General features: G+C 35.1%; 2 protein-coding genes across 2 annotated transcripts; both read right to left on the bottom strand.

Moving 5' to 3' along the window:
• Positions 1-124: 124 nt before the first annotated feature.
• Positions 125-15,616, bottom strand: LOC137005181 (zinc finger protein 420-like). Its single transcript, XM_067366003.1, has 6 exons — positions 15,476-15,616; positions 13,800-14,033; positions 9,440-10,610; positions 6,695-6,761; positions 5,894-5,978; positions 125-1,802 (listed from the first exon to the last, which is right to left on the bottom strand). Exons 2-6 carry the CDS (start codon positions 13,870-13,872, stop codon positions 781-783), a joined length of 2,418 nt encoding a protein of 805 aa, XP_067222104.1. The 5' UTR covers positions 13,873-14,033; positions 15,476-15,616; the 3' UTR covers positions 125-780.
• A 1,209-nt stretch (positions 15,617-16,825) lies between these two features.
• LOC137004350 (zinc finger protein 271-like) lies at positions 16,826-22,435 on the bottom strand. The gene is made up of 3 exons (XM_067364600.1): positions 22,299-22,435; positions 20,837-21,085; positions 16,826-18,262 (listed from the first exon to the last, which is right to left on the bottom strand). The coding sequence occupies exons 2-3, from the start codon at positions 20,919-20,921 to the stop codon at positions 17,172-17,174; spliced, it is 1,176 nt and encodes a 391-aa protein (XP_067220701.1). The 5' UTR covers positions 20,922-21,085; positions 22,299-22,435; the 3' UTR covers positions 16,826-17,171.
• Between the last annotated feature and the right edge of the window lie 222 nt (positions 22,436-22,657).

Raw genomic sequence — 22,657 nt, 5'->3', positions numbered from 1 at the left:
GTTCAATATCGGCGGCGATACATATCGATATTGAACGCGATATTGCGTGTCTTATCAGTGAACTACGGCTCTGTCTATTAAATGCCGCTTCATTTGAAAGCAGGTGATGGCGATTTAGCGGTAATCAGGGAACCGGCTTTACTGAAGAAATGCGCGTGACAAAAGCATTCGATACATCGCCCAGCCCTAAATCCTCACAGCTATATCAATGAACCGATTATAACGACCATCATTTGAAGTGTCACAAAATATTGAAATTATTGTAAATTATGGGATTTTTTTCATTATTGATCATACATCGTACAGAGGTCAAAATTATCATACAAATAAGATAATTATCATATGTCTGGCAACACTGGGTATCACTCACGTAAAAAGAAAAAGAGGGTGGGGGGATAAACAAGTTAAAGAAACACACACGCACCAGACAAGATGTTCTTTCCGTTTTATTTCTCAAAATTACAAGTACTATCAGAAGACAATTTAGTACACTTAGTAAATAAGAAAATGACGTCAATTTATCTAATTCAAGAAAGACCTATTTACACACAATCCAGCGTAAAGGAAATAAACTACAACAATGACTTGTGGACTGGTGAAGCTTTAACTTTTAAGTCTTAAAAGATTTCCCAAGCATTTGTTTTTTTAACCAATATGGCAAAATAATATTGTGCTTTAGGACTAAAATTTTTAATTATCTCACACTATTTACTTGAATGTATATAACATGAAAACAAATGCAGCTCACTTGCAACACATTTTTACACAAGTGCACTACGTTCAGTGGTACGGCTTCTCTCCAGTATGAAGTCGCTCATGTGATTTCAGGGATCCAGAATGAGTGAAACTCTTGTCACAATATGAGCACTTGTAAGGTTTTTCTCCAGTATGAGTCCTTTGGTGCTGTTTCAGATTGCCAGCTCTATTAAAGCTCTTCCCACAATAACAACACACATGATCTTTCACTTCATTATGTGTTTTCTGGTGCTGTCTAAAATTGTTCAGCCATGAAAAACCCTTTCCACAGAGAGAACACACATAAGGCCTCTCATCTAAATGAATGTTTAGGTGTTTTTTTAAATGTGATGATGAAATAAACTTTTTACCACACTGATCACAATTAAATGGCTTTTCTCCAGAGTGAATGCGCAGATGAATTCTGAGAGCTGTTGCATGAGTTAAACTTTTTCCACACTGAGTACAGTGGTACGGCTTCTCTCCAGTATGAACTCGCTCGTGTGATTTCAGGCTCTTAGAACGAGCAAAACTCTTTTCACAATATGAACACTTGTAAGGTTTTTCTCCAGTATGAATTCTTTGGTGCAGTTTCAGACTGTCAGCTCTAATAAAGCTCTTCCCACAGTCAGAACACACATGATCTCTCACTTCATTATGTATTTTCTGGTGCAGATTAAAACTATAAAGCCTTGAAAAACTCTTTCCACAGAAAGAACACAAGCGAGGCCTCTCATCTGAATGAACTTTTAGGTGTTGTTTTAGATGTGATGATGAATGAAAATCTTTACCACACCGATCACACTGTTTTTCTCCAGAGTGAATGCGTAGATGATTACTGAGACTAGATGCTTGGAAAAAACTCTTTCCACACTGAGTGCATGTAAACGGTTTTTCTCCAGTGTGAATTCTTATGTGTCTCTTAAGGTTTCCTTTTTGTGTGAAACTCTTTCCACACTGAGTGCAAATGTGCGGCTTATTATCTTTTGTTCTTTGAGATTTGATGCTCTGCTTTTCCTCCTCTGCTTCATTCAGTTCATGTTTTTGCGGTTTCATCTCCATCCAGTCTAAAATGAAAATATTATGTGGTCAAAATAAGTTTAAGTGAACTGATTTAACAGAAGAAAGTAACAGAGTTATCAAGTATCAGATTTTGATATGTTAGTCCGTAATTTTCTTGTTATTTCATTTCAAATGTGGGATGACAACAGCTATTCAGGATTGTGATCATTTAGAAGCATTTTATGTTTAATTTATCGTCTCTATTTTGCTCACTATTTCACAGCCACCAAATCTGGTGAACTTAAGCTTTGTTACATTAAAGGGTCATAAAACCGTAAAACACATTTTTTTTTTTTTTTAGATGTTAACAGATATGTACAGGTTGCACATCATTGAAAACAACAATAGTACTTATGTTTATTATTAAGTGAAAAAAAATTATTTTTTAGTTTTTCCGAACTATTTCGTTCTTACGGTTTAAAAAGCAAAGTTGAACCAGTGCCATGGCTGGACAGAATGAATTTATGTCAGCAGCTTCTGAGCTTTTCTCCACATTTATTCATGAGAATTAACTCGTTTAATTAAATCACTGCGCTGTATTATGCACGAGATCGCATTACAGCGGAGAGCTCAAATGTCGTAAAAAAACGCTTCAGCGCTGTTCATTTACCTGTGCTCTATGTTCGGACACATATCGTAAGTGTATGTTTCCTCAGTAACACGTGTTATTTGTATTTTCCTCATGATGCGGTCAGAGCTGGGACCTGTAGGATTAGCTGGCTAGCCAGGTAAATTTCAGATTAGTTTGCGCCAATCCTGGGTTGTATCATGAACATGAATTGGCTTTTAGTGGTGTTCATCACCATAGTAACTTATGCTTCACGGTTATGTTCTGGGTAAGAGATCTCAAGAGTGAAATTAGAGCAATCAGATGTGAGCAGAGTGACACTGACACGTCCAATGCAATAAAGTCACTCCCCCAGTTTCTCTTTCTCCGAGTTAATGGTCATTATAAAGTAAAATATATTTAGGATATATAGTTTTTAATCCAATACACACAAGCAATTTTTGTTTAACAGTTATTAAGCATTTATTTTCAATGAATATTAATATACATACCATATGTACTATAAAAAAACTCAACCTTCAGCAAGAGAGTTCTGGCTCTCCTGCAAGAAATGAATCACAGTTTCTCTATGTTTCAAGGCATGTGATTGGCTGTTTGTCACACAATCATGTGCACTTGCTCCACAAACTCAGGATCAAAACCTGAGTTGAAAGAGAAAGTTGATGATCAGCATCATGATACCAAACAAAGCCAGACTGGAGTGGTTTGGTTTTGTCAACTCGAAACTTATCCTATAACCCTGAGTTTGTTCAACTAACATCATGGTACAGGCCACTAGAGTTCAAACACGACTATAACAATATTTAATATGTAAGAACACGCAGAGTGAGCATGAGATCTGTTTCTGCACCGAATGCCGTGACGAGTTCAACAACGCTCGCAATGCGGATAATATATTTTTCACATATTAATGAAATGGAGCAAGCGTGCTTCAAGTTTTGGATGGATTTAATACTCTAGACTAGAGCTCTAAACATGAACAGCACTGTGCACGTATTTCATCATGTCTTCTACAAATGAAATATATATTTGAAAATAAGGACAGCAGTTTGTCTGATCATGAACACAACAAATGATGTAGACCAAAATTTCAAAGAAGAATGGCCAAAAAAGTAAGAGATTGTAGTGCTATGTAATGAAAATATTATTAGACCTTTTTAATGTTCTTCCACGTTTCTTCTTCGTTCTTCGGAGTTTGACGTCATAAGGTTATATTTTTAAAATACATCAAGGTGCTCTCAACTCTCTCCATGGTCATATTTTAATATTCATTTGTCTGAATAATTATTATGTTGTAGGTCTGTGTTTTATTGGTTGTTCTCCTTTTCCCACCCTCTACACTCCCACTTCCGCCTCCATTCAATCACACGAGCTCGGAATACATGATCCGGTTGGTCACATTTACTGTAGTAAACGCTACACGATGGCAAGTCAAAATACTTGTTTAATTCAGCCATATATGTTTGAACCAGAAACTGATTCAGTGTTGCTCTCTATGTCAGACACGTAACAGTAATAATATGTTGCTAATGTTACACAAATCATGTTCCCGTTCACCATCTCTAAAAATCAGCATCCTTAAAAATGCTTTAGAATGACAGAGGAGAAAGGCAAAAAGTTCCATGTCAAATCAACCAAATTTGGAAAACTTCCCCAGCCCAAATTTTTTATTTTGTTCATATTTATTCTGAAGAAAGACAAACATAAATGGTGATGACAGCAAAAATATTAAATGCTATGGATGAATATTTATTGAGTATTCCACTTTTTTTTTTTTTTTTTTTTTTGAGGGGATCAAAATTAAAATTTTCACCAGAGATTTGGAGCCAAATTACAGTAGGGTACAAATAATTTTAGAAAGATGGCAGCATTGTTATTTTATTTTTACACAAAGACTGGTGGGTCTGTTAGTTAAATCTGTTGATTTTAGCAGTCTTTGTTGCATTACATGCCAATGGTGACAGTTCAAAAATGGCAAAAAACACTTCTTGTGCTTTTTGCCCCAAGTTTGCATGCCTGTAATTCAAGATGTATTAAAAATCTCTTAGTATCCTTTTAATTCTGGTTCTTAATCAACATGTCTTTTGTTATCTTCATTTTAAAGGCTCTATTTGGTTCAATCCCTGGAAATCTTAAAGCGGTTCCATGAGTAAATTGGTAAATTGTACACATTTTCGGTGGTTAAAAACCAAATGTGGGTCAGTTTGTATACAGCTGATACTTTTCTTTTAAAGAGGAATATCTGAATAACAAATAATGTTGAAACTAGAAATGTATCTCATATTTTTCGATCAACACAACTGCATTGAATATACAGATCTGAGTGCCATAAATACAGTTTTCCCTAAGTTTGTGTGCCAGTTAGCTCAAAGTATTAAAGACATCTCAATATGATTTAGATGCTGGTTGTTAACACACATTTCTTTTTAAATCTTCAAGGCTCTATATGGTTGAATCCCATACATATGGGGATCTTTATGCGGCTCCATGATCAATTTGTTGAAACCAAATGTGTTTCATTTGCACACCACTGATACTTATTGCATTTAAAGAGGAATGTCTGAAGATTAAATAATTTTGGAACTAGAAATGTATCCCACTGAAATTGTCAAGTTGAGGCATATTAACTTACTCTCAAAAGTGTATTTAAAATAATCTATATTTGAATCATTTTCAGGGATATTTGGAAGAAAGGATTTTAAACAGCTTCTGAAGCTACCAAGTGTTAAAATACAAAGTATTGTAATTACATGTTGCCACACTGCCATCCTAATATCTCTGGGATTGAACCATGTTATAGGGCCTTAAAATTGAAGATTCCAAAATTAAAGTTTCTTAGGAACAAAAAACTATTAAGTTATATTAAGATATCTTTAATACTTCTTGAGATAAAAATATTTTTTTGGCACTCCGAGATTATTTTGTATGCAATTCTTTTGATAGAGGGAAACAAGATCCATTTCTAGTTTCATTATTATTTGTTCTTCAGACATTTTTTTTTTTTTTCAAACAACTGTTTGAAAAGTGACCCACATTTGGTTTTTGACTACTACAAATGTTGAAAATGTACCAATTTACTCATGGAGCCACATTAAGATCTCCATATCTCTGGGATTAAACCATATGGAGCCTTTAAAATGAAGATAAAATAAGTGTTGATTAAGAACCAGAATCTAAAAAGGATATTAAGAGATCTTTAATACTTCTTAAGTTACAGGCATGCAAATTTAGGGCAAAAAGCAGAAGTGCTTTTTCTTACATTTGAACTGTCACTGTTGGCATAAAATGCAACAAAGACTGTTAAAGTCAACAGATTTTACTAACAGACCTACCAATCTCTGTGTAAAACTAAAATAATGATGCTTCTATCTTTCGAAAATCATTTTTACACCCCTGAAATTTGGTTCCAAATCTCAGGTGAAAATTATCATTTTGACCCCCTCTACAAAACTGTGGATTACTCAGTAAATATTCATCCATGACATTTAATATGTTGGCTTTCATGGAGATTCAAGAATGGACACCAACCTATTTGTTCCTCAGTATCTTCATGTTTTATTCCAGATGGTTCTGGATCACTCATGTCTTCAATCTCCTCTTTAATAAACTCCATCTTTAACAGTCACACAGATTTCAGCTGCTACATCTGGAGTTTGTCCTTCTCTTCACTGCAGGTGTGAACTGTGATCACTGTGTGTTACGGATTACCCACAGGACCAGATCTGGACAAATCAAAAAGAAAGGACTAAATATATACTAAACAATTTAAATATGCTGAAATTATTACATTGCAACAGGAAAAAGCGTTTACATGTTAGATATAAGTTGCAATACTGAACAGGACCACGTGCAGATGCTAAAACAACCCTAAACTAACCTCCTTAACCTGACTACTTATACACGGTTCAGACATAACATTATGTCCACTGACAGGTGAAGTGAATAACACTGATTATCTCTCCATCACAGCACCTGTTAGTGCGTGGGATATAATAGGCAGCAAGTGAACATTTTGTCCTCAGTGTTGATGTGTTAGAAGCAGGAGAAATGGACAAGCGTAAGGATTTGAGCGAGTTTGACAAGGGCCAAATTATGATGGCTAGATGACTAGGTCAGAGCATCTCCAAAACTGCAGCTCTTGTGGGGTGTTCCTGGTCTGCAAAGGTCAGTATCTATCAAAAGTGCTCCAAGGAAGGAACTGTGGTGAACCGATGACAGGGTCATTGGCGGCAAAGGCTCATTGATGCATGTGGGGAGCGAAGGCTGGCCCGTGTGGTCCAATCCAACAGACGAGCTGTTGGTACCACCTACCTAAGCATTGCTGCAGACCATGTACACCCTTTCATGGAAACGGTATTCCCTGGTGGCTGTGGCCTCTTTCAGCAGGATTATGCGCCTTGCCACAAAGCAAAAATGGTTCAGGAATGATTTGAGGAGTACAACAATGAGTTTGAGGTGTTGACTTGGCCTCCAAATTCCCCAGATTTCAATCAAATTGAACATCTGTGGGATGTGCTGAACAAACAAGTCTGATGCATGGAGGCTCCACCTCACAACTTACAGGACCTAAAGGATCTTGGTGCAGATACCACAGCACACCTTCAGGGGTCTAGAGGAGTCCATGCCTTGATGGGTCAGGGCTGTTTTGGCAGCAAAAGAGGGTCCAACACAATATTAGGAAGGTCGTCATAATGTTATGCCTGACTTTAACATAAAACATATATGGTGTCTTTAATTTAGTTTAAAAATAGTGCAATTTGATGTTTACATATTAGTACAGTGTAAAACTTATAGTCTACTAATAGGAAGGTTGCTCATTTTTATATAACCCAGGATATTATAAGGATGAAACAGGGCACATGTTCTATTATTTAATATCTAAATTAATCCGAAATCTAATGAGATGACAGAAAATAAACACTAAATAAACAATATGACTGAATAGAGGGGAGTGGTGGATTTAAGTAATAATCTTCTAAAAATTGTGAAATCACGTTAGAAAGTTCTGATATTAGAACAAAATGTTTAGAAACCTCAGTGTCTATGGTAACATCCTACACTGTAAAATGATAATAATATATGAAAACAACTTTACAGTTTATACAAAATAAAAAGTTATAAAATGCTAAATCTCACATTTGAGACTAAATGATTATGTATGTAAAGTTGTATGAACAAAAACGGCAGACAGGCTGAATGAAAAAATGAACATGCTAATTCACTCTCTGACAGAAGGTGGTGCTTATGGAAAAGCAGAAATACAGTGGTTACTCCTGAACACAAGCAGCACTGCTCTTATAATCACTGCTTTATTAGGCATCATACGGAGGAAAAATAAAAGATGCTTTTACGAAGACAGTTCCCTTCATATATACATTCGAATAAAAACTCAGATCTGCACTAATCACGTGAATGGCCAATTTCAATGTCAGAAAAGAGCGTTTGCAGGGTTTTTTTTTTTTTTTTTTTTGTAGCCTGTTGTGTAGTCATGTACTTTAACCTAAAGTTTAAAACATCAAAAACACACATCGAAAGATGATTATCATCACATAACGTGATGATCATGTAGTTTGTCAGACACCAGGGCGTGCTTGATGGCATCTCAGGTTGATTTTTGACTATGAATTTCTTTCTTTGGGAGATATTTCTGCAATTAGTTTTGTGACTGGAAAAAAAAACCCGATATTGATATCTGGAATTAACGATTCTTAGTTTGTAGTCAAAACTACTAGATACAGATGCTAACCAATCATACCCAGTTCTTCAATCTTGTCCTTTCGAAATGTATATTAAATATAATCAAACAAGCAGTTAGCGATCCTCTATCGTTATTAAACAAACACTCCAGTTGGTCCGTTTTGCAAAATGATTTAATTAAAATCCCAGCGTTACATACCTGACATACTGGAGAACTTTTACCACATATTAATGCATCCAGATGTTATTTAATAATTCCTTAAGCAGCTTTTCTCTACGTGACAACAAAAGCAACAGACTACAGTTATTAGCGGTTAGCAGTAGCATTATCGATGTCAGGGAGGGTCTCTGAGAAGAAACTTGAGTAAATTCAGTCTCACGTCACACAATAGCAGATTCGACTAGGAGCAGGTACAATTCAGATATCTGAGAAATTTTGACTCTTCTAAATTGAATAAAAAATGTCTCTAATTCTGCGTATGAGTCGAAAATGTTTTTTATGTTTTTTTTTTTTAGATATTTTTTAACAATTACATTTATAACAAAGCAATCATTTTCTTTAGCAGAGTCAATTCATAAAAAGATAATGGTTTTATGGTTACACCTTGCAGGATATTAAAATGTATAAGTATGCCAATACTTTTACAAAGTTGTTAAAAACTGAGTTTCTGGAAGAAGCTTGTTTCTCATGCATCATTCAGGTTCGGTCGAGCTTCTGCTTATGTTTGCTGATCAGTGTATGCGAGTAACAAAAATTTGGACTACTCAACTGCTCAATTCATATGGATTAGTTTGACAATCTCTTTATGAACTTTTAAAGTGTCAAAGATCAAGTTGAAAATGCAGTCTGAGGGACAGACATCTCTCAGATTTCATCTAAAAGATCTTAATTTGTGTTCCGAAGATGAACAAAAGTCTTACAGGTTTTTAACGACATGAGGGTGAGTAACTAATGACAGAATTTTCATTTCTGGGTAAACTAACCCTTTAAAATTCTAAATAAAATGCACTTCACCTTAATTTGTCATGCAATGCATGTCAGGATGTAGGATCAGCAGATCTAAAACAGATTCTTAATTTTGTAATCCCACAATTCCATATTTCCTTGTAACAATTTCAACAGGATGGTAGCATCACTCACGTAAAAGAAAAAAAGTGGAGAAGGGGAGACATAAAAACAGTAAACAAGTTAATGTAACAAACACATACCAGACAAGATGTTGTTTCTGTTTTATTTCTCAAAATTACAAGTGCTATCAGAAGACAGTTAGTACACTTATTAAATAAGAAATTTACACAAATTTATCTAATTCAAGACCTATTTAGCGCACAATGAGAAACAAATACGTTCAAGATACTACAACAAATGTTGCTCACTTGCAACATATTTTCACATGAGTGAGAAGTCTTGATAAATGTCTAAAACTCTTCCTACACTGAGTACAGTGGTATGGCTTCTCTCCAGTATGAACTCGCTCATGTGATTTCAGATGTGCAGACTGAGCAAAACTCTTGTCACAATATGAGCACTTGTAAGGTTTTTCTCCAGTATGAGTTCTTTGGTGCAGTTTCAGACAGTCAGCTCTAGTAAAGCTCTTCCCACACTCCAAACACACATGATCTCTCACTTCATTATGTGATTTCTGGTGAAGTTTAAAACTGTCCAGCCATGAAAAACTCTTTCCACAGAGAGAACACACATAAGGCCTCTCATCTGAATGAACCTTCAGGTGTTGTTTTAAATTTGATGATGAAGTAAACTTTTTACCACACCGATCACAATTAAATGGCTTTTCTCCAGTGTGACAGAGCTGATGATGTCTGAGATCTGATGTTCGAGTAAAACTCTTCTCACACTCAGTACAGTGGTACGGCTTCTCTCCAGTATGAAGTAGCTTATGTGATTTTAGGGATTCAGAACGAGTAAAACTCTTGTCACAATATGAGCACTTGTAAGGTCTTTCTCCAGTATGAATTCTTTGGTGCTGTTTCAGACAGTAAGCTCTAGTAAAGCTCTTCCCACAGTCCAAACACACATGATCTCTCACTTCATTATGTGTTTTCTGGTGCAGTTTAAAATGATAAAGTCCTAAAAAACTCTTTCCACAGAAGAAACAAACATAAGGCCTCTCATCTGAAGGAACTTTTAGGTTTTTTTTTAGATTTGATGACAAATTAAAATCTTTACCATACTGATCACACCGTTTTTCTCCAGAGCGAACATGCAGATGATTTCTGAGACCTGATTTACCATCTAAACTCTTTTCACATTGAGTGCATGTAAACGTTTTTTCTCCAGTGTGAATTCTTATGTGTATCTTAAGGTGTACTTTTTTACAGAAACTCTTTCCACACTGAGTGCATGTATACGGTCTCTCTCCAGTGTGAAATGTTATGAGTGTCTTAAGGCATCCTTTTAGACTGAAACTTGTTCCACACTGAGAGCAGATGTGCAGCCTATTAGCTTTTGTTCTTTGAGTTTTGATGCTCTGCTTTTCCTCCTCTGCTTCATTCAGTTCATGTCTTTGTGGTTTCATCTCCATCCAGTCTAAAATAAAAACATTATGTGGTTAAAACTCTGATTTAACAGAAGAAAGCAATCAAGTCAGATCTTTGAGGTGTTAGTTCTGTAATTTTCTTGTTAAATAAAATGTGGAAGACAACAGCTATTTAAGATTATAAGCATTTAGGGTGCTTTCACACTTGAGTCCTCTTTAAAAGAACCAAACTCAGACCTCTTTAAGTGGACCAAGCGGTGAGCCAAGTCAAAACTCAACTTATGAAACGAACACAGCGCCCGTTCCATTTTTTCTGAAAGTAGAATAGAAGAAGGTGTAGGTATACAGCGTAAGCTTATTTGAAGAACACGGAAAGCGGAATGGTGGAAGCCCAAGTTTCTCCCAAGGTTTTTTTTTCTCTCCATTTTAAGACCTATTTGCCACCTAATGTCACCTGTTGGAGTTTGGGTTCCTTGCCTCTGTCGCCATTGGCTTGCATAGCTGGGGACACTTGACATTTGACTTGACATTTGATATTCAACAGTGTTTTGATCTGCCTGCATTGACACTATTCTTTAAGAGCTGCTGTGCAGCCAAATATATAAACCAGTTATCAATGTAAAGCTGCTTTGACACAATCTGCATTGTAAAAAGCGCTATATAAATAAAGGTGACTTGACTTGAAGCACTTGTGAGGTGATCATTTGTGTTTTGCAATTGTATTTTTTTTTTAAAGAAAATGACTGATCATTTCATTAGACAAGACTCTTAATCCTCGTCTGGTATCATTTTAAGTCCTTTGAAGCTGCACTAAAACTAATTTTGACCTTCAACTGTTTAGAGACCACTTTAAGGAGAATAACGTTTTCATCAAAAACCTTAATTTCTTTTCGTCTGAAGAAAGAAAGACATGAACATCTTGGATGGCACAGAAGTGAGTAAATTATCAGGAAATTTTCATTCAGAAGTAATCCTTTAAGTAGGAATGTGGTCTCAGACCTTTTTCTGTTCATACTGTTGCTTTTTGGATCTAGTCCAGTTCAATGTTTAATGGATTGACTCTATGGCCTTCAAAATTTGATTTCATTCACTCACATTGTATGCACCTAACTAACAAAGTATTTTTTTTTATAAATTATTATTTTGTAAAACAACATTGTTAAAAATGCTCTTGAATGAGCTTAAAGGGTTAGTTCACCCAAAAATGAAATTTCTATGATTAATTACTCACCCTTGTGTCATTCCAAACCCGTAAGACCTGCATTCATCTTTGGAACACAAATGAAAGATATTTTGATGAAATCAAAGAGATTTTTATACTGAACCAGCATGCTAATGTAGAACATAGAATCGCTGCTACCTAAATAGCATAGGAGAATGACAGGGGAGAGAGGAACTTTTTGAATAAAGTCATTGTTGTTTTGTTTTAGCACACAAAAAGTATTCTCGTCGCTTCATAACATTAAAGGCCCCGATATACTTCAAACGAAATCGATTCGAACAAAATCAGGCCAAAGCGAAGTTCGTGTTGTGTTATTTTTGGAAGTTAGAAATAGCTTGCCAAAGCAAACTTTCAGGAAAGTTCTCTCCAGCTGCAAAACACCTTCATACTACCATTGGTCCGTGACAACAATGTAATAAGAGGTGTGCGCCGAGGCTCCGCCTTCACTCGCGTAGAATGCTTCTTTGACTCATTTTGTGTGTTTGACTTGGTTGAGGTAGGATCTCCGCAAGTGAAAACATGAACACATTGGATAAACACAAAGGGCATTAAAGTAACCGATTACGTGTTTATTTATAGTGTGATCTGCTGCAGAAGCCAGTGAAATTATGGGCAGGCAATATGAAAAATAAGGAATATGATGTGACAAAAGAGAGCAGAGTTTTGAAACTTTTATAATATGAGCCCTCATGTTTTGCTTGTATTATAGAGCTGTCTCTGTAATACTTTCGAGTTCTGACCCATCACTGCCCTTCTACTGACTACCGTTCACAACTGTCTTGATAACGTGGAGTATGTAAAATCTTTGAATATACTCCCATGAGCGCAGAATCGTAATGAATGTTGATCTCGAGTTATGTATATAATAATAGTAATAATAATAATGAAAAAAAATAATAAAAAAAACCTGCATGCATTCTGATATGACTGTTTACACTGCGGTCGCATTACAAAACACCTGGGGCATCATTTAGAAACTTCCCTATATTTAATCTAAGATCATTTCTGAAATGTGTGTATGTGCGATTCCGAAAAAAGTATGCACAAAAAAACGTGCATACGCCTCTCTTTTACATGTGAAATCTATAAATCGCAAATGATCTTGAAATTGTGCACCAATGGTCAGATCTCCGCTTTGTAAACACCCCCTAATTAATATCATTAGCATAAAAAAGAGCAGCATTCAATGTCCAAATTCTTTAGTTGAGAATGGCAAGCAGCAAGAAAAATAATTTTAGCGAGGCCGAAATCAATGTCCTGTTGGAGAAAGTAGAGATTTGTGCTGTACATGCTACATAATTGAACTGTAACGCTGCAAAAAATACTTTTAATAAAATACTTTAGTTTTTTTTTTGCCTTGTTTCAAGTCCAAATATCTAAATTCTTACAAGACAAGTAAAAATGTTTGTCTTGTTTTCAGAAAAAAATAAGTCAAAATTAATTGTTTTTCTTTAAAACAAGCAAAATAATCTGCCAATCATGTTCCTGTTCACCGTCTCAGAGTCAGACAGCTGCCTTCTAGTACTCAGTATCCTTAGAAACACTTTGAACAACTCAGAATGTCAGTGGAGAAAGACATATAGTTCATCATAACATCGTAATATACATAATTCATCCGCTATATTGCTAAATGTACCCAATTTTTCATATCAATGTAAAAAAATATACTGGCTATATATGAAAAATATATCGCTTCTCAAGACCCCCCTGCTTCACAACATTGTTAATGATATGCTAAAGCCCAGCCTCACATTGATGGGATTGGTTACAGCATGTTTGTGACATCAGACAAGGGCGATTTCAAACCGTGTTTTTGAGACGGTCTATGCTTCACTGCAGTTTTAAGGGGAAAATACTCTGCAATGGTGTGGTTTTATGAATTTGCACATGATTTGTCTTAAAGCATATTAAAAACACCACATAGATGTATAAACAACATTAAAAACTTGGATTTTCACCACGGGGTCTTTAAGGTTTCTCAGCAGGAAACAGTGAAGAATCAAGAATGGACACCAACCTATTTCATCTTCATGTTTTATGGATGATTCTGGAAAACTCATATCTTCAATCTCTTCTTTAATAAATTCCATCTTTAACAATCATACAGATTTCAGCTGCTTCACCCGGAGTTTGTCCTTCTCTTGTAGGATGATGTGAATATTCCCAGTATTTATTGGTAAATTGTTGTGGGAGCTTCACTGCAGGTGTGAATTGTGATCAATGTGTGATACTGAGGCCCACAGGACCAGATCTGGAAAATCAAAGATAAATGTCTGAATTTATAATCAAATATAGAGCATTTTGATGGTCACATATTAGTAGTGTATAAAACAGCTCAAGGTTGTTCACTTTTATGTAACCCATGATATAAGGATGAAACAGGGCACAGGTTATATTCAATGAAAAGAAATCTACTTAATAAACAATATGCACAGACTGAATAGGAGGGTTGCAAACATGTATAGGTAGCAAAGTTGTTTTGAGCATGTCTATGGTAACATCCTAAACTGTAAAATGACAAAGAAATACGATTTTAACAACTTTACAGTTCAAATAAAACCAGTTTTGACCAAATAAAATGTTTTATAAAATGATAAACCTCAAATTTGACACTAAATGATTATGTACAAAAATGGCAGACAGGCTGAATGAAAATGCAAATTCACTCTTAAGGTGGTGCATATACAGTGTATGTCAGTTGTTTCCCCACAAAGGTACGCCTAGTTATTTATCTACTTTGGTAATTTGCAGGTCATGTCAAAAAGTTTTTTGTCTAGATAAAGCTGTATTCTGTATGTTTTACTTGTCAAGTCACCTTTATTTATATAGCGCTTTTTACAATGTAGATTGTGTCAAAGTATAACTTTACAGAGATAGAGGGAACATAATTTTGGCTGTACAGCATCTAAAATAGTGTGACTGTCCAGCTTAAGTAAGTTCAGTATTGATTAATTTCGTTGTAAAAATCGTTAATTATGAATTTAGTTCATTTATCTATAATTTTGAGCTTCTGGTATGATGCATGGACATTTCCAATCTGGCAACGCTGCGCTTATAGAAAAGCAGAAATACAGCGGTTACTCCTGAACACAAACAACGCTGTGCTAATAAAGACTACTTTATTAGGCAACATACTGAGGAAAGACAAAAAGATGCCATCAAAACTTTTATTTATCCCTTCAGATACATTCAAATCAAAACTCATCTGATCTGCACTGATTATGTGAATGACCTATTTCAGTGTCAGAAAAGAGAGTTTGCAGGTATGTTTTTTTGTAGCCAGTTACTTTAACCTGAGGGGTAAAACATTAAACACACATCAAAAGATGATTATCATCACATAAAGTGATGATCCTGTAATTTGTCAGACACGTATGGTGTGCTTGATGGTAATTATGGATATCTCAGGCTGATTTTTGATTATGAAGATCTAAATTTAGTTTTGTGACTGGGTAAAATTTCGATATAGATCTCTAGAGTTAAAAATTCGTAGTAGTCAAAATTACTTTATAGATACAAATGCTAAGCCCCAAGGGCATAACTTATCCTACCGAGTTGTACATTCTTATCCTTTCAAAACGAATATTAAATAAAATCAGACAAGCAGTTTTGTGGTTCTCTGACGTTACTGAACAAACACTCCAGCTGGTCCGTTTTGCAACATGATTGAATTAAAATCACAGTGCTACATACCTGTCATACAGGAGACTTTTTACCACATATGAATGCATCCAGATGTTATTTACTAATTCCTAAAGTAGTTTTTCCTCAACGTGACAACAAAAGCCGCAGACTGCAGTTGTTAGAAGATAGCACTAGCATTGCCAATATCAACAGGGGAGAGGCTAGGAGGAGAAGCTGAGTAAATTCAGTCTCATGTCACACAACAGCAGATTCGATTAGGAGCAGGTACAGTTTAGGTGTCGGGAAATATATTTTTGACTACTCGAAATCGAGTTAGAAATGTCTCTAATTTTGAGTATGTGTCGTAAATGGTATTTAGAGTAGTCAAAAGGTTGAGATACCTCGAATTATTTTCATTAAGCAACAGAAGTTTTATTCAATGATGTGTTGGACAAGTTTTTTTTTTTTTTTTTTTTTTTTTTTTTTACTGATGCACAAAATAAAGAGTTTACATTTATTAAACAAAACATTTAACAACAATGCACCCATTATCATAAGAATACAGAGAAAAAACAATAATTTGCTCATTAGAAAAAAGATAAATAAGAAAGAAAGGAGGAAAAAGAGATGGAAAAGAACATGAGGGGGAAAATTATTTATACACACATGAAGCTGTTCTTGCTTTCTTATTTGCTGAAGATGAAATAGTGCTGAAATGGCCTACTCTTTCAAAAAAAAAAAAATTGTTGTTGGTGAACTTGCATATTGTTGATATAAAATTTGTAATGAAAACAATTACATTTATAACAAACCGTTTTCTTTAGCAGAGTCAGTTCATAAAAAGATAATGGTTTTATGGCTACATCTTACAGGATATTATCATCATTGATAAATATGCCAATACTTTTCCAAAGTTGTTTAAAACTGTCTGAATATGTTTAAGAGAATAAAACTCATTGGTTACGTAGCACGTTTGAGCTTTTATGAGTCTTGTTTCTTGCACATCATTCAGGTTCAGTTGAGCTTCAGCTTATGTTCGCTGATCGAGGTTTATATAAGTAAAAGTCTAAATTAAATCTGTTCTTCATAAAAAGTGATCAGAGTCTCTTCAGAAAATTTAGACTAAACTGCTTAATTCAAATTAATTCGTTTTCTGATCTCTTTATGAACTTTTTGAAATGTCGAACATCAAGTTGGAAAGGCAGTCTAAAGGACAGACATCTCTCAGATTTCATCAAAAAACTCTTCATTTGTGTTCTGAAGATGAACAAAAGTCATGTCAGGGTTTGGACGGACATGAGGGTGAGTAATTAATAATTTACATTTTTGGGTGAACTAACCCTTTAAAACATTAAATACAATGTACTTCACCTTGGTTTGTTATTCATTTCCTTGTAACTATTCCAACAGAATGGGAGCTAAAAACTAAGATAAACAAGTTAATGAAACAAACACCTACAGACAAGATGTTATTTCTGTTTTATTTCTCGAAATTACAAGTACTATCAGAAGACAGTTAGTACACTTATTAAATAAAAAAATGACATGAATTTATCTAATTCAAGAAAGACCTATTTAGCACACAATCCAGCCTGACAGAAATAAACTACGTTAATGAGTTCATAGAGTTGTGGACTGGTGAAGCTTTAAGTCTTTTTATTTTTCAAGCTTTTTACCAAATTGACAAAATGATATTGTGCTTTTAGGACAAACTCCATATTATATCTCATACTAACAAATACATTCAAGATACAACAAATGTTGCTCACTTGCAACGTATTTTCACACGAGTGAGAAGGCTTGATAAATGTCTAAAACTCTTCTCACACCGAGTACAACAGTACGGCTTCTCTCCAGTATGAACTCGCTCATGCGATTTCAGGTGTGCAGACTGAGCGAAACTCTTGTCACAAGATGAGCACTTGTAAGGTTTTTCTCCAGTATGAATTCTTTGATGTTCTTTCAGATAGTCAGCTCTAATAAAGCTCTTCCCACACTCCGAACACAAATGATCTCTCACTCCATTATGTGATTTCTGGTGGAGTTTTAAACTGTCCAGCCATGAAAAACTCTTTCCACAGAAAGAACACAGATAAGGCCTTTCACCTGAATGAACGTTTAGGTGTTGTTTTAAATGTGATGATGAAATAAATTTTTTACCACACTGATCACAGTTAAATGGCTTTTCTCCAGAGTGACGAAGTAGATGATTCTTGAGATCAGTTTTAGATTTGAAACACTTCTCACACTGAGTACAGTGGTACGGCTTCTCTCCAGTATGAACTCGCTCATGTACTTTCAGGTTTTCAGAACGAGTGAAACTCTTGTCACAATATGAGCACTTGTAAGGTTTTTCTCCAGTATGAATTCTTTGGTGCTGTTTCAGTTCACCAGCTGTAGTAAAGCTCTTCCCACACTCCAAACACACATGATCCCTCACTTCTTTATGTGTTTTCTTGTGCAGTTTAAAATGATAAAGACTTGAAAATCTCATTCCACAGAGAGAACACACAAAAGTCCTTTCATCTGAATGAACTTTTAGGTGTTTTTTTAGATTTGATGACGAATTAAAATCTTTACCACACCGATCACAATGTTTTTCTCCAGAGTGAATGCGCAGATGATTTATGAGACCTGATTCACCAGCAAAACCCTTTCCACACTGAGTGCATGTAAACAGTTTTTCTCCAATGTGAATCCTCATGTGTATCTTAAGGTTTCCTTTTCGACTAAAACTCTTTCCACACTGAGAGCAGGTGTGTGGCTTATTATCTTTTGTTCTTTGAGTTTTGATGCTCTGCTTTTCCTCCTCTGCTTCATTCAGTTCATGTTTTTGCGGTTTCATCTCCATCCAGTCTAAAATGAAAATATTATTTGGTTAAAACTGATTGAACAGAAGAAAGAAACAGGGCATGAAATATCAGATCTTTGATATTTTAGTAATTTACTTGTAAATTAAAATGTGGATGACAACAACTATTCATGATAAGCATTTAGATGCATTTTTTTGTTTAACTTATTGTCTCTATTTTGCTCATTATTTCACAGCCACCAATTCTGGTGAACTGAAGCTTTGTTAGCTTAAAGTCCCCCTGTAGTCAATTTTATCTCTTAAAACTCAACTTGATCACCAAAATTACATATTTAAATGTTTTTTGTTGTTAAAATAAATGTTCATGCCTTAAAATAGCTCATTTAGCATAGGTGGATCCATAATTATTCAAATTTGTCCCTGCCTCCACTAAATCACATGAGCTCAGAATACCTGATCCGCTCCGTCAACTTTACCGTAGTAAATGCTACACATTGACAAGTTCATGTTCATATGCACAAACCATATTCCCGTTCACCATCTCAGAGTCAGACAGCTGCCTTCTAGTAATCAGCATCATTAGAAATGCTTTGAATAACTTAGAACGTCAGTGGAGAAAGCCAAATAGTTATTAGAAACATCATAATACACATCATATACATAATTCACCTGCTACATTGCTAAATGTACCCAATTTTTCATATTAATGGAAAAATATACCAGGATAACCTGGCTTCTCTTGAAACTCTGCTTCACAACATCGTTAATGAGATGCTGAAGCAGACCCGCATATTGATGGGATTGGTTACGACATGTTTGTGACGTAGAGAACAATGGCGAATTTAAACTGTGTTTTTGAAACTGTATTTTGAAACTGCAGTTTTAAGGAGAAAATATTCCACAATGTTGTTGATTTATGAATTTGCACATGGTTTGTCTTAACGCAAAACTAAGTAACTTTTTTTACCTTCATAAATAGTTTTCTAAGTCCTTAAAATGGTTAATTGACTTGTAGTGGTGTGTTTGAGGCATGCACTAACCCCCTCTGGCACGTCTGCACCAGAATACAGCACTTGCAACTTGAGCTGCACCGACCCGAGACAATCTCGCCTCATGTTCACGTTCACGCGAGAGTGACAAAATGCTTTACGGTAATTCAAAAACAATGTATATTATGACTTTATAAGACAATTTCGAAAATTACCAACCTCCATCGAGTGTACTGTATTTGCAAATTACCCACCTCCTCTTTCTTGTAATGTATTTGCAAAACTACTGCGCTGGTGAGCGTTGTAGTCCAGAGCTGCGCTTGGAGTATTTACGACCGTGTGATTCACTGAAGGAAACTGTAGGGGGAGCTTCGCAAAAAGAACTTCTGCTTTAAAGAACTTGTATTAAACTTAAGCTCATCTTTGATCACCAAAATGATATATTAAAAAATAAAAAGTGAAAAAAAATGTCTTCATACCTTAAAATAGCTTGAATGTAACTATACACCCGAGCCTCATTTAATATACAAGAATCAATGAATATGCAAATTATCCCGCCTCCACTTGCTCACGGCAGCTCAGAGAGTATAGGCTACTGTTGCTGTAGTGACTGATGAGCAATTTGTTGTTTGTGTTGGATATTTTAAAAAAAAAGCTTCGTATATTCAGTTTAACAGCTGTGCAGCTGAACTGCTCATATTTTCTGATGCTTAAATTGCATTTTAAATTATGAATTGGTAAAATACCTTTGCATAACATTTGGGCTCTCTCACTGAATCGCCTGAAGCGATTTCTCAGTAAAACAGACAGTATAGAGAGAACAAGCAGCCGTTTTCCTCTGTAAACATACGCTAAATTGATGTTTGACAATTTTGTTGCTTTAGGACTTTTCAGATTTAAAAAAAATTAAAATCCAGTGCCCGTGCCTTCTCCGTACATGAAATAAAAGCACATCCTTGAATGAGCACGGATTTCCAGCATATTTACTTGAACTTATTAGGTAGAGTTAATATCTATGGTTTGATCCATTCCAGAGGTGTCCAAAATCAGAATTTATAATGGACTGAATAGCAATCTGAGAGTCAGACAGCTGCCTTCTAACAATCACTATCCTTACAAATGCTTTGAACAACTCACGTCAGTGGAGAAAGGCATATAGTTCATCATAATAGGCTCACTATATGGCTAAATCGACAAAATTTTTCATATCAACAGAAAATTTACTGGGATAACCTGGCTTCTCTCGAGACTTTCCTGCTTCAGAGCAGTCATAGTTAATGATATGCTAAAGCCTGCTGGCACTTTGTTGTGATTGGTTACAAGGTAGTCTGTGACATCACAAACACCCACGATTTCAAAGCGCAGGTTTTAGACTGTTTTTGGTTTCAAACATAAAATACTCAGCAATGGTGCTGCCTTATGAATTTGCACATGGTTTGTCTTAAAGCATATTAAAAACTCCACATAGACATATAAACAACATTAAAAACTTGATTTTCACCACAGGGGGTCCTTAAAGCATATTAAAAACACCACATATATGTATGTACATATATAACAAAACTTGATTTTTACCACAGGGGGACTTTTAAGTTACTTAGCTGTAAAGAATGAAGAATGGACACCAACCTATTTGTTCCTCAGTATCTTCATGTTTTATTCTGGATGGTTCTGAAATATTCATGTCTTCAATCTCCTCTTTAATAAACTCCATCTTTATCAATCACACAGATTTCAACTGCTACACCTGGAGTTTGTCCTTCTCTTGTAGGATGAGGTGAATATTCCCAGTATTTATTGGTGAATTGTTGTGGGAGGAGCTTCACTGCAGGTGTGAACTGTGATCACTGTGTGATACTGACACCCACAGGACTAGATCTGGAGAAAAAAAAAAGTTACTGAATTGATACTGGATTACTTTAAAGTGCCCCTATAACGCCATTTTAAAGGTTCTTCATTCACACACGTGAATGGCCTGTTTCAAAACCATTCTTAGTAGTCAAAATTACTTAACAGATATCTGAAATCTGCATGCAAATGCATATGTTAAGCCTCACACTAAATATTTTAATAACCAATCCTACCAAGGAAACTGTTGCTATCTGCCACTTTATCTGAATTCTATAAAAAAAAAAGGTCCTGTATGTTTGGGTTATCATTTACTGCTTAAGTTATTCAATAATGTAGCTTTTGTCCTATTCTATATCATAAAGTAGGATAATGTTGAGATGTGTTAGCCTTCATTCCGAAACGAACACTTGCCATGATTTTAAAAGAACTATTTAGCAGAATATCCCCATCACGGATCTCTTGCTAAACACTCCCACCTTGTGAACAATTACATTTATGATACGAGTAAACCTGCATCGACACAGAAGGCACAATCCATATAAAACGTAATTGGTGGATCCAAAATGGTTAATATTCATATTCATGCATTTTATTCATATTTCATGTTAATCTCGTTAATTACTTTTGATTTTATATATTCATATACTCCATATATTAATAGGTTTTCCTATGTTTATGGTATAAAATGGACTGGGTCTTTGATAGTTTAGCTTTTCTTTGCTTTTTATTTACTCTTCTTGCTTCTCTTCTGGATCTTTTTTCCTTCTTTCTGTATATTCTGATCTTCATCTGTTAGATACAATACTCTAGATTTTATTATTCACTATTAATTACTTAATTAATTTGTTTGTCTCTATAATGTTTAACTAATAAATTTGTTATTCCTTAGATTTAATCTCTGACATAATCATTGCTGGACTACCTAGATCTCATTTTCTCAAGTTTTTGCATCAGTAATGTATTAATTAGAACATGTTAGTACCAGTTAAACTTGTAATAACAATCTATAAAATCAGCTTTCAAATTTTGACTGTTTTTGCCTTATTATTCTTGTCTGTAACGCGTTTATTTATTTAGTACTTCACATTTTTGGTGTATAATTTCACTTCACTGTCGTCTTTTCAAAACGAATATTAAATAAAATCAGACTAGCAGTTTTCGGTTTTCTATCGTTATTGAACCAACACTCCAGTTGGTCCGTTTTGCAACATAATTCAATTAAAATCACAACGATACATACCTGACATGCTGGAGAGCTTTTACCACACATCAATTCAACCAGTGTTATTTAATAATTCCTGAAGTAGCTTTTCTCTACATGACAACAAAAAGCAGCAGACTACAGTTGTTAGCAGTTAGCACTAGCACTGGGCGGGACTCTGGTGTAGGGCTTGAGATGAGTAAATCCAGTTTCATGTCACACAAAAGCAGATTCGACTAGGAGCGGGTACACTTCACATAGCCCATCTGAAAACATAATTGTGACTAGAAATGTCTCTATTTATTTAGAGGTTTGATTGTTTTTTTTAATGCTGCAAAAAATAGTTTACATATTTTACATAGTTTACAAACACAAAATTTATAAATAATGCACCCATT

Source organism: Chanodichthys erythropterus, chromosome 17, assembly GCF_024489055.1.
Source record: "Chanodichthys erythropterus isolate Z2021 chromosome 17, ASM2448905v1, whole genome shotgun sequence".
NCBI lineage: Eukaryota > Metazoa > Chordata > Actinopteri > Cypriniformes > Xenocyprididae > Chanodichthys > Chanodichthys erythropterus.
This window is presented reverse-complemented; position numbering and strand designations above follow the sequence as displayed.